This window comes from Dipodomys spectabilis, unplaced genomic scaffold (genome assembly GCF_019054845.1).
Source record: "Dipodomys spectabilis isolate Male_0828 unplaced genomic scaffold, ASM1905484v1 ptg000024l, whole genome shotgun sequence".
NCBI classification, from domain to species: Eukaryota; Metazoa; Chordata; class Mammalia; order Rodentia; family Heteromyidae; genus Dipodomys; species Dipodomys spectabilis.
In genome coordinates, this window is record NW_024870701.1 from 24,178,567 (window position 1) to 24,190,786 (window position 12,220).

The 12,220-nt window shown below is 46.0% G+C and overlaps 1 protein-coding gene across 1 annotated transcript in view; it reads left to right on the forward strand.

Annotated features, from left to right (window-relative positions):
• Rnf165 (ring finger protein 165) overlaps positions 1 to 3,065 on the forward strand; it is a 90,634-nt gene extending 87,569 nt beyond the window's left edge. Inside the window, exons 6-8 of the mRNA XM_042675283.1 lie at positions 101 to 196; positions 1,811 to 1,917; positions 2,355 to 3,065. Of these exons, the coding sequence (XP_042531217.1) occupies positions 101 to 196; positions 1,811 to 1,917; positions 2,355 to 2,472 (321 nt within the window). The 3' untranslated portion in view covers positions 2,473 to 3,065. The remainder of the gene's footprint in view (positions 1 to 100; positions 197 to 1,810; positions 1,918 to 2,354) is intronic.
• Positions 3,066 to 12,220: the final 9,155 nt, after the last annotated feature.

Sequence of the window (12,220 nt, forward strand, 5' to 3'; positions counted from 1 at the left end):
GCGATGTGAGCACTTCCTCTCCTACCTTGGTCGCTCTTCATCTTTGTCATGTGTGTATCTGCATGTGCTGAGCACACATATCACTTTCTTCTCTTTGCAGGAGCTGCTGCAGCTTGAGGACAGGTTGGGAAATGTGACTCGGGGAGCTGTGCAGAACACCATCGAGAGGTTCACCTTCCCCCACAAGTATAAGAAGGTGGGACTGCGGCAGGCCAGCCTGCATCGCTGGGGAATGGGAAGGGACTTGTCAGTTTGTTTACATGATCCTGGCCTGATGGTCTAAAAAAGGCACAGTCCAAAATCCAAAAGCCATTGTACTGATTAGATGCTCCAAAGCTGGGCTCCTTCCCTTGGATCTTCTCATTTGCTGGCGCAGGGTATAAGTCTGGAGGGAAGATAAGGGCTGCTTATCAGTGAATAAGGAGAGCAGAATGTATGCATGTGACATGCATGTATGTGTTCCCATGAAGTTGTAGAGGGACCTGCATGTTTAGATCTCAATGAAGTGGGCAGAATGGCTTCTGCAGAGAAACTAAGGTTTGAAATGTTCACCTTAAAAAAATAGTTCCAAATCAAGTTTCTAATAAGGACAAATGAGCAATGAAGGCTTCTCAGTAGAGTTTTCTAAACCTGACTGAGCACCAGAATCCTCTGGGGAACTTTTAAAGCCACAGAGTCTCAGGCCTCATCCTAAGTTGATAGAAGTAGAAGCTGTTGGGTTATTGCCTAAAATTTGGGTCAGGATGGAAGGCCAGGAATCTGAGCTTATAAAACCTTTTAAAATAGAAATAAATGAAAACTTAGAAGCAACCATGAAGTCTTTTAATGAGTGAATTGATAAACTGTGGTACATCCATACAATGGAAAACTATTACACAATAGAAAGAAATGAGCTATTAAGCCATGAGAAGATGTAGGAGAAACTTAAATGTATATTGCTAAGTGAAAGAAATTAACTCTCCAAGGCTGCAATACTGTATGTTTGCAGTTATATGACTTCTGGGAAACACAAAATTACAGACTGTAAAAATACCTGTTGTTGTAGTGGGGAACATGGTAGGTGGGCTGGTTTCATTCACAGATTAGAATCCTCCTTCCTTGAAATATTTAGTAAGTAGCAAAGATATGCCTTATACTTGGCCATTGACTATTTTCAAATAATTAAAACAGAATTTAAAAGTCAACAAGTATACATAGCCTGCATGCCTGATGACTAACCTCATGCTAATTTGGAGCCTATCTTAAGGAAACTTTCTGGATAGGAAGAGAAACCCTAACAATACAAGATAGCTCACAACAGTTACAGGAATCAATCCCTGGCAGGAAAATTCAGTCTTTAACTAGGACGATAGCATGAATGAATGGATATTAGTTGAGTGCCAGACTGAATGAATGTATTAAAGAATGTATGAATCAATGATCGAGGGAATAAAGCAAGCATTCTGGAGCTTAAAATGAACAATGAAGCCTGGAGGGGTCTAGGTTGGACAGATGTGAGGAAGAGTGGACAGCATGGGTGAACAGAGCAGAAGCTGTTATGCACACACCACAGCTTTGCAAAATAAATCTACCTGATACTCTTTCAAACTCTGAGCCCCTTGACAGTTCTGGGACAGCAAACATGAAGCCCACCTGGCCTTAGCCCCTCCTCTCCTGCAGCCATGGGGAGGGAATGGGGAAGAGCACTTCAAAGAGACTGACTCCAAGAGGAAGAGGAAGTTGCAAGGGTGGCAGGAGGCTGGAAGGTGGCCATTGGCCATCAGATGAGTCTGTTCCAGGTAACAGCTGCTACTCTCTCTGCCTCTTGCAGCGAAGACCCCAGGACGGCAAGGGCAAGAAGGATGAGGGGGAGGAGTCAGACACGGATGAGAAATGCACAATTTGCCTGTCCATGCTGGAGGATGGAGAAGATGTGAGGTAGGAGGCCACAGTTCTTCTCCTTTTTCAATGGGTGTTGGCGACTAGTTACCATATTCGTGTCTAGAGGTGAGGGTGCTGGCTTAAGGGGTGCTATAGTAGGCTTTGTGGTTGCACTGAGAAAGTAGGGCATGGAATGTTCTAGATGTAGAGCCCATCTGTATGAACTCATTGAGGTAAACTGTATCAAGGCAATGTGATTTTGGCCCAGATGGGTCCAAGACAGAGCCATAGCTTTGTGTGAGGATGATCAGAAAAAGATTTCCTGGAGTTGGAGAGCTTTGAGACTCACTTTTTGCCACAGGTCCCCAATTCAGCTATAGCCTCACTCTGCAGACCATCTTGGCAATCTCCCAGTGGTCCTGGTCCCCTCGGTGCCCTTCATCCCTATTCACCCCCTCCTCTGCTGCTGGTCACCTGACTCTTCTCTCTTCCAGGCGCCTACCCTGTATGCATCTCTTCCACCAACTGTGTGTGGACCAGTGGCTCGCCATGAGCAAGAAATGCCCCATCTGCCGAGTGGACATTGAGACACAACTGGGAGCCGACAGCTGAGGGAGGAGTTAGCCAGTGGATGCCCCATTTCCTTCACCAGGTCCCCCCACGGCCATAGCCCTTGCAGCCAAACTTTGCCTTCTGAGCCATTTGATGTAGAGGAGAAGCCTGCAAGCACATTCCGTGGAAAAAAGGAGTTGGTGGTATCAGTGTCTGAAGGGGAGAGAGGGGTGGGGGAGGGCCCACCCATCCAGAATGGTGACTGCCCCATCCACCTTGCTGCGCAGGAGGGAGGGAGCTGGCCGTGCCCAGAGCAGGGGCGAGAAGGGGGGGCCCAGCTGCTAAGAACTAGATGCTAAGAACTAGATCCCTGAGGGTACTAGCTGGTAGACCGGCCCCTCAATCCTGCCCTTTGAAGGATTGTGTATATACCTCTCGACCACGTAGAAACCATGTAGGGGTCTCTAGCTATTTCTGTGGATGGCAGCCAGAGCATGTTAGCTTAAGAAAAATGTCGTGTGTGGTGCTCTAGTCATCTGTGGTGGACATGTCGCTATTACCGAACTTGCACCAAATATTTCTCATTGAGTTTCTTGTTTTGGTGCCTGACTGAACCAATCAACGACAGCCCCAAATCTTCCCGTCTTTAGGAGAGAAAAGGAATCAAAGGTGGAAAAACAAAAAAAAAGAGCCAAAATCATGTTTACGGTGAAAAAAAGATGATACTTTTTTCACCCAGGTTGGGAGGCGGGAGGGGGGAACGCTCGTTTTGTTGTTGTTTTGTTATTTCCTTGGCTTTTGTTTTTTTCTCATGTTTACAGTGCACGGAGTGTAGAAGGGGTATCTGGGAAATGCAGATGGTGGGGGCGGGGAAGGGGGGGGGTCTTACCGGCAGTCTCTGAAGAGTTCAGGCAAGGGGAGGAGGGTGGAGCCCTAGCAGGTGAGGAGTTTTCATTTTGAGGCTGGGTTCCCCTTTCCCAGGGCTCACTTCTTGGCTCCAGCTATTCCCCCCTTGTTCCATATTGAACCAGGGAGGACATAGCTTCAAACTACAGCTGCCCCTGTGTTCCAGCAGGTCTCCTGCTCACTCCAGCTCCTTTCTTTAGGCTGGGCTCTTGTTCTTCACAAAGAGGCAAATGTAGCCACTGCCTCCCTATGCAAAAAAAATTAACCAGATGATGCACATGAACAGCATAGGCAATGGACACTTGGCCATGGTCAAAGTGTGCTCAGCTAGCACTCAGGGCTGAGGTCGAGCACCATGGATCTTGAGATGAACTTGAGCCTCCACTAGGACATCTCAAGTCTTGACCAGTCCCTCAAAGATGGCCCTGGCTCTGAGACCACATTGGCTAGATCGGGAAGCCCCATGTCCCTAGGCTCTGGCTCCTCCTCTGTCTCTTTAATAACCTTGGGAAAGTCCCTTTCTTTATCTGTGCCTCAGTTTCCTTCTCCTTCCAGTGGGGAGAAACAACAGTGCATCCCCATTTCTGCCCCTTCTTCCTCACCTAGATGTGGTAACAATTAATGCTCTGTTCAGCACACTCCATGCTTCCTGTTTTCTCCTGGGAACCTTGTGGGGTGTAAGAATCGGGGTGTCAGGAAAGACAGTTCCAAGTGACGCCAGACAGTGTGTCTTTCTGCATGCCCCACACTTTCTCTCACCCCAAAGGGAGCAGAGAATAGAAGATCAGAGGTGGGAAAAATCCACCAAATTCCAACCCAAACCCAAATGTGAAAAACACCAGGTCAGCTGGAATTCTGCGGCCTTCCTTTGCCCCTTACCCTCCTCTTCCCTCATTTGCACTGCTCCCCCAAACTCCCCTCCCCTCAGCCAGCCTCAGTGCCCGCACAGCAGTAAGTCCACATAAATGAGGAAATGCCATGAGTCTGTCTTAACTGCTGCCAGTGATAAAAACCAGACCAATGGATGAAAAAATGGCAAGGAGGCCAATGTTGACTTGAGATAGAGCCTTCTAGCATAACAACACCATCTTGGAAGAATGGCTGCTCCAGGCACCTGTAGTGAGAAGAAGCAGCTCCCTCTCACAGGGAGTTATTCCAGAGCCATATCTAGACAAAGTCTGCTCCCCGTGCCAATCTTATCTCTGTTGGGTAGTCTACAAGTGCAGGTTCTGGAAAAGACTATAGCTGAGAAGGCAATGTCCCTGCCTAGAGGAATTTCTAGTGAGCTGAGGAGATGCATATATTGTGCCAAAATGGTAAATAGTCTGAGATTTGGTGTTTGCCCCATGCTGTACATTGCACAATCCGATTCAGTGACTGCAGTATGTGAATAGTGTCTCCAGGGCAGAGAATGGACATTTCCTCAGTGGGAAAAGAACACCTGATGTAAGGAAAGCTTCTTACCAAGAGTCACAGAAAATTGGGAACTCTCCCTGCCTCCACTCAATATCTGGGTCAAAACCAAGATTTCATTAGAAGATGGCTTTGACTTGGAGTTTGTAAGGTGGTCTAGGCAGGCCCCTCCACTCTTAGATTCCTCTTCTATTGTTTGCCTGATAAACAAGCAGAGGAAGGGAGTTAGTGGGGAGCCAGGATGGAACTGGAGCTGCTCTTCTGGGTTCTAGTCCTAGCTCTTCACTGATAAACTGAGAGAGAGCTATAGCTCTTGCCTTCTCCTCGTTCCTCTTGGGGCCTCGGTTTCTTCAGCTCTTACATAACAAGGTTGGATGATGAGATGCTTGCTGAATTTCTCCCACCACACATTCTGTGACCCTCCCCAACATCAACACACCTTTCAAGTCATAGAGCTGTGTGCCGACTGGGCTGTGACAGAGGACTTCTACAGGCACAAGCATCTGATTCAGAGGCTGAGAGCACACATGCTGAGTGTGACAGTGGGACGTGGTCCTTCTGTCCTTTGCATCCCCTGCATGTTCTCTGAGTGCCCCAGCTGAGAAGAGGGATTGAGCTGGGGAGGGGGTGGATCCTGAAACCCCCATCCTTTCCTGTCTCTCTGGGGTCTTGGAGCCCCGCAGGTAGGGTAGGGAGGGGGTGGGCACTCAGAACCCTCTCGGCTCTTGTTTCCTTGTTGTCAGGGAGCCTGGGAACAGTGGAGAAGAGGCAGTCAGGCCTCAGCATCTCACATCTACCACCACCAGGAGGGAGACACCTGTAGTCCTCCTGCTCAACTCAAGGGACTCAGACCCTTTCCTGACTGGGACGCATGAGTGCCTTCTGGGGCGAGAGTGGCCCCAGGTACAAGTCGGGCCTCCTAACCGCAGCCATGGCCGCAGCGGGTCCACCGAGGACACCAATCAATCAACCCAATGCCACAAGCCCTGTTGGACACAGGCAGAGGGTCCCAGGGGGCCTGGAGCTCCTCCTCCTGGCCAGGCCCGCTGGCTCCCCTGCCACTCCCCGCCCCCCACCTGTGGCAGGCCTCAAGCTCCTCTCTGCGAAAGTCCCCAGCCTCCGTGCAAGCATTCTTAACTCTTTACGCCTAATGAACAAGCACAGTTTTTTCAATGGTGAAGAAAAAGCACCAGACTATTTTTTTTTTCCTGAAGAAATTCTCCCCTAGCCCTCCGCCTTCTGGCGGGACAAACACACCCCTTGTGGGGCTGTAGCAACGTCTGTCAGGCCCTTTTGTGTTTCATCTCCTGCGCGCGCGTAGAGCAAATGCTAGAGCGATTTCAGCTGATAGAAAAACAAAAATGAAAAAAAAACACAAAAAAAACAAAAAACATGGCACGTTGCTAGTTTACAGGGTTTTGTGAGTTTAAATGCCTTATATTTAACAATCATAATTTATGACTAACTTGTAGATATCGTGGGTTCTTATTTAATTATTTTTATAGTTGTTTTGCATTTTTAATTATAATTTATTTATTTAGAAAGGATACTAATTTTTTTTATTACTCCTATTACCTCATTTTGGCGTTGTTTCTGGGAGTGGAATGCTTTGCATGCATTGGTACGATGACAACTACAAATACAAAAAAAAACATAATTTAAAATACAATTCCGCGAACTTTATTTCGTCCAAACTATCAGGGTGTGTGATTGCAAGCTGTCCTACTGTGGTGCTGGCCTCTTTGGATACATTCCATACGAAATGCAAACCTTTGATTCTGTATGCTGTGATCTAGTGAAAAACTCCAATATAGTGACTGTATTTAGCACATATATAAATATAATTTGCACTTGTCAGCAGACTGGGGTAATCCTTTCACTTGCTACCCTTGGCACCCCCCCCCCATTCCAACCCTGCCCTGCCCCATTATTCTCTTCCTCTTCCAGTGACCTCAGTCCACTAGGCCTCCATCCCCTGAGAAAGGTCTCAAAGGCACTTAGAGGTCACTGTCTCCACCTAAGGTTCCAGAAGTCGAGTCCTTTAAGCACAGCCAGAAAGAGCATCTGGAAGCCAAAAATCCTGATTTGTTAGGATAAACTCCAAATAGGGGTCAGGAGGCTTGAGTTTTTAGACCAGCTCTATTGTAGACTCCCTGTGACCATGAACAAGACCTTGGTCACCATGAGTCAAGAGAAGGGAAGTGAGAGAGGGTATCTCTGGGGTTCCTCTGATGTATATAGAATATAACAAGGATCCTAGGAGACCACTGTGCTGAACCTGTCTTCCCCTCTCAGGATAGAAGAAACAAGAAAGGAGAGCCGGGAAGGAGAGGAAAGATAAACAGATAACTAGAATAGCTTGAAGATTTATCCAGCAGATTTACTCAGAGTGAGATGTCCTCAAGGGTCATTGTACTTTTAAATGCAGTTTCAGGCAAGTTACCAAAAGATAAGTTAGATGAATATAGTCCTGTCTGTGAGACATGGCCATCAAGTTTCAGGTGCCCATTCAGAGATTGAGATGAAATCTAAGCCTTAGTAGGTATGGAGATAGCCTAGATGATAATGTTTGGGATTGGTACTCCATCCTATCACTTCTGTGGTGGTTGGAGCATCACACACTGACAACAGCTTGGGACACAGTTTAGATCACGTCTTCCTTCCCCAGCCTTCCTTCCTTCCCTTTCTGCTGCTGTGAGCAGGAGTGGCTGCTGTGGAGGACAGAGTAGGGACATTCAGACTCACTGTCCCATGGAGTGATGGAGGAGAGGCCTTGGAAAAGCAGTGGAATCAAAACCTGAGTGGTGAGTCCAGGTGCTTCTGAACCAAAAGAAGAGAGGAAACTCCTAGAAGGAACCATTACATGGGCTAAGACCCTGGCACTGCCTCCTTCCCTCCTCTCTCCTCCTTCCTTTCCTTTCCAGCTCACCCCTGCCTCTTGACTCTTGACATCACTGCCTTTGCCTGGTGGGGAGCTCCACCCTCCACTGGAGGCCCCCGGGGGTTGCATGGTGCTGGTGTGGGGAGAGGAAATGGAGACCTAGAGTTGCTATACTGCCTGGTCAGTCTAGACCAGTTATGGCCTCTCAGCCCCATCGCTGCTCTAGCCTGGTGATGGGGCCCTGCCTGGAGCTTTGTGTTTGCTGTTTTCCAGCTTCTCCTTCCACCTCCACCCTGGAGCCTTGTTTCCCTGGATCATGCTGGCGAGACCATGCCCACCATGTTAGTAGGCCTGGAAGACACTGCTTCCAGCAGGGTTCCTGGATGGGCCTGCCTTATGTTACTCTGTGGGGTCAGAGTGTGGTGGAGCTCCATGCCCTGGCTGGCCTGTGCTCTACCCGTGAGCTTCCTCCCACCACATCCCCTCCTATAGCCCCACCCTTGGCCACAGATATGGCTCTTTTCTTAGCTATGGAGTGGGCCATACCAGGCTCTTGTGGGGGGAAATTTGGTTGCCCCTGGTAAGTGAAAGGATTAGCCTCAGTGTTGATTGTCCTTTTTTGTAATCCTCCTGCTGTTCTGTTCTGTTGTGCTGTGCAACATTTTGCTACATAGACTATTTTATAGCAGAAAGCTAGAAGAATATTTATTATGAATATTAAAGCAATAGTGCATCAATGAAAAGGCGGAGACATTAGGAATTGTGTAAATGCTTAGATTCACTTTTGGTGGATTTTTTGTACTTTATTTATAACTAATAAAAATGAACTGCATTGCTAACTACACCTTATGTGTGCAGGGTGTTTATTTGTATGCCTACCTACGGCATGCCTGAAGGAAGCCTCTGAGAGACCTTTGTCTTTCTTCAAGATACCACTGTCTTATTCCCATCAACTTGCCTACTCCTCTTCCTTCTTCACAGATTTCCCTTCTCCTTCGTTTGATCATCCTCGATTTCTTCTCCCCCTTCTCTCCCCTCTTTCTCCTCCTTTCCCTCCTTTTCCTCTCTCATCTTCCTTTTTCTTGTCTCATCTATTTCTATGGTAGTTTGGATCTGGAATGTTCCTCTGAATCTCGTGTTAAAAGCTTAGATGCCAGCTTGTTACTATTTGGGGGTTAGTGGAACTTTTAAGATGTGGAACCTTGGAGGAGGAAGTTAGGTCTTTGAAGGGCCTATTGTGAACCTGGTATTTTTTCTCTTTGCTTCCCAGACACAAGGTGCACAATTTCCTCTACCACATTGCTCCCCCTCATCCCCCCCACCCAAAAGCAACAGGCCAAGCAACTACAGACTGAAATCTCTAATACTGTAAGCCAAAATAAACCCATCTTCCTTACATGTTGATTATCTCTGGTATTTTGTCATGGTAAAGGGACACTGACTAATGCAATTTCTCTCTTGTATCTTTGTTTCTCAAAGAGTCTGTTCTAGAGGCATGGCTCAATCATCTAATTGGCCTGTATTCTAAACTTTAGTTACATGTTTTCAAGTTGTCGTTTGCCATTTTTGATCCACTTTTGAATGTAACTTACCTCTTTTGTGTTTGAACTGGAAGGTTGCTCGTTTTTACCATAGCAGAGAAGGAATTTTGTATTTTTTGTTTGTTTTCAAACAGTTAAATCTATTCACTAATTAATGTCTTCAGAGAAGGAATTTGACTTCAGCAGTTGGCATGTACTCTGTATGGTCCAGAGTCTGTTCTTAGAGAAATGTGGCCTCAGTGACTAAAAAACAGCTTTCTTTCATAAGCTGAAAATAAGACCCTACCAATGAATCTTTTTTTTAAAAAAAAACAATTTAAGTTTATAGAAAAAGTGGCCTTAAAATAGATATAATTTCTACGTAAGACCTTTTTCAATAAAAATCAAACTAAAAGTTCATACTTTACATTGTTAAATTTCTGTTGATTTAGTTAGATGAACCAGAGATTGTGGCTTTTCACTGATGTTCTTTTCTATTTGTTTCTTATGGTCCCTGAACCAGGCTGCTTAGCCCTTACCTATCGCTAGCTGACCACTGTGTGAATGTTGACAGCACAGTGTCCCTTCTTGATTTTCCTATGATGCACCAAGTCAAAATCACTACCTCCACCCTGTCAATACCCCCTCCCAAATACTCCTTTCTCTTCTAAGGAGTTATTCCTTTTCCAGGCTCTTCTCTCTGAAATTTTCTTCTCTACAGGCTCTGTCACCTCCCTATGCCCAAAGCTGAGCTCTTCCATCTGTTCCCCAAAGCCCCCTAATCTTGTCCTTGCTTGGGGCATTTGAGGGTGTGCCTCAGTCTGCCAAGGTATAGGGTCATGGGATATCTTGTCAGAATGGGCATCTTTGAGGATTTCAGGAAGTAAAGTGCCTCTTCTATATAACCAGAATGCAGAATGTGTGGAACTGGCTGAGCTGAGTTTACTTTTATCAACATTATGGATGAAAAGAGCTGTTTAGCCAAAGACCTGAGAAAATCAGATCGGAAGGCTTTTGTTTAATCTACATAAGAGCAATGGCATCTCTTAGACTTCGTTCAATAGTTTGTGTGAAAATAGCTTGCACTAATTGCGAACAAGTCTGATTTTTTTCTTTAAAGGAGATCCCTCGGGATATTTATTTGGAATACTTTTGTTAGCAGTTACTAGAAAGCAAGACAATTGCGCTTCTCTCCAAAGAGCCTTCAGTGCAGACTTGTCTCTAAATCAGGTGAGGTAAGACAGAGCTTGTCATCCAATCAGCTGCCCTTATAAGGAAGAAAATTCCAACCGTGTACGTTATTAACACCCAGGGGACCTGGGAAGGAATGGTTCTCTTCCAGGGACTGCAGGAAAAGTAAAGCAGTGATAGGGAAAAGAGACCCATTTCTTCCTTGGTTTCCTTCACTCTGAGCCCTAAGGAGGGGCTTGGTCAGAGGAGAAGTGGCATGCCAGCACACTTTACCCACTATAGAGCAGTCCCAACAATCACTCCAGGGCCATGTTGGCAATAGGGGCCCTTAGGCTGCTGGGCTTCCCAAACAAGAGGTTTGTGTATACTCACCATGGCTAGCTGTTAGGTCTTGCTGTGACGATTTAGGACTGTTGAGGTGCAGAGCTCTCTGGGGCTACAAGTGTAAGAACATCTTTCTGCTGTGGCCTGGACTGTAGTAAGACCAGCAAGGTGCCCTAGGTGTAACATTTGAAATGACTCTCCCTTTTAGAGACCAGTCTTGTGCTTGTCCAAGGAGGTTTGGCACCTCCTTAAACTTTGTACCCTGAGCCTTTGCTTGCCTGACTTTAGTTCCCTGTCTGGGCAAGGGAGTTTATTGAAAAGCAAGGGCAGATCAGGGACAGATGGGGTAAGGCTTTGAGCAAGGAAGGCTACTTCCTGTGGTCTTTTCATGGGTGGCCCTCAGTTCCTCCTTAAGATAGGGGATATGGATGGAGGCAACAGTGGGGTGAGAACAGAACAAAACAGATTAACCTTTTACTCCCCTGTAATGAGCAGATCTGGTAAGCAGTTCTTCCTTTCCTTCCCATAGCCTAGTTTGAGGGTGGGAAAAGCAGTGTATAGCCTCAAGCAATAAAACTTAGGGTGGTACCTAGCTCAAAGGAAGTTAGATCATCTTCAAAGAACTGTGGAGATGAGACCTCTGACTACTCTCTGGACCCTCTTATCTTTCCCACCTCCATTTCTGCCTCTCCCGCACAGTGTTCCATCTGCAGCTCTCAAAAGTATAATAGGAGTCAACTAGCCTGGTGTGGGTAACCTGGGAAGAGAAGGGAGGGGAAGGAGGAAAGGAGAGGGAAATGTTGAAGGAGTATTTTATTCATATGTTTATGAATTTATGGCCCTAACTTTAAGTATTTATAATAATATATACAGTGCAATTATATATTTGAAATACACACATGTGTATTGGGGTTTAGTAATGATTTTGACATTTCCCCGCCCCCCCCAGATTTTAGAGAATATTTGCATGCACATCCATATGACACATGGAGGGGGGATCAGTCAGCTTTAGACCCAAAGTCTCAATGCAAATTTCTTTTCTGTTTCATCTACATCTTGCACAGAGCATCTGCAGGTAATGTTATGCAGTATCTCTAGCATGCCTGCCTTCTGACTGGAATAGATCACATATCTCAGGTAAAGAATTTTCCACTTGTGGCCTCATACCTAGCTCAAAAACTTTCAGGTTTTGAAGCTGTTTTGATTTAAAACTTTTGGGTTAGGGAGATGCTTAAGCTGCATTTATTTATTATTCATCTAAAGCCAAATGCAGAAAAGTTGGAGATGGCGCCATTTAAATTAGAAGATTAAAATATTTGTTCTGGGAACTTCACTCGGAAGATCACAAAAGAATTCAGAAATGCTTAAATCCATTGGGCCTAGGAGTCAAGAGATATCAACAAAGTATTGCAAGATGAAAGAAGACGAAATGAGATGAAACCAATCGGCAGAGAGAAGAAAGTTAACGGCCCTTAGGGTCCAAGGAACCAGCGTGTGGTAAACACTTTAAGAGACAAGAAGCTACAAACCAGCCACCAGATAGAGTCCAGTGAGCAGTTAGACCTTCAGAGCC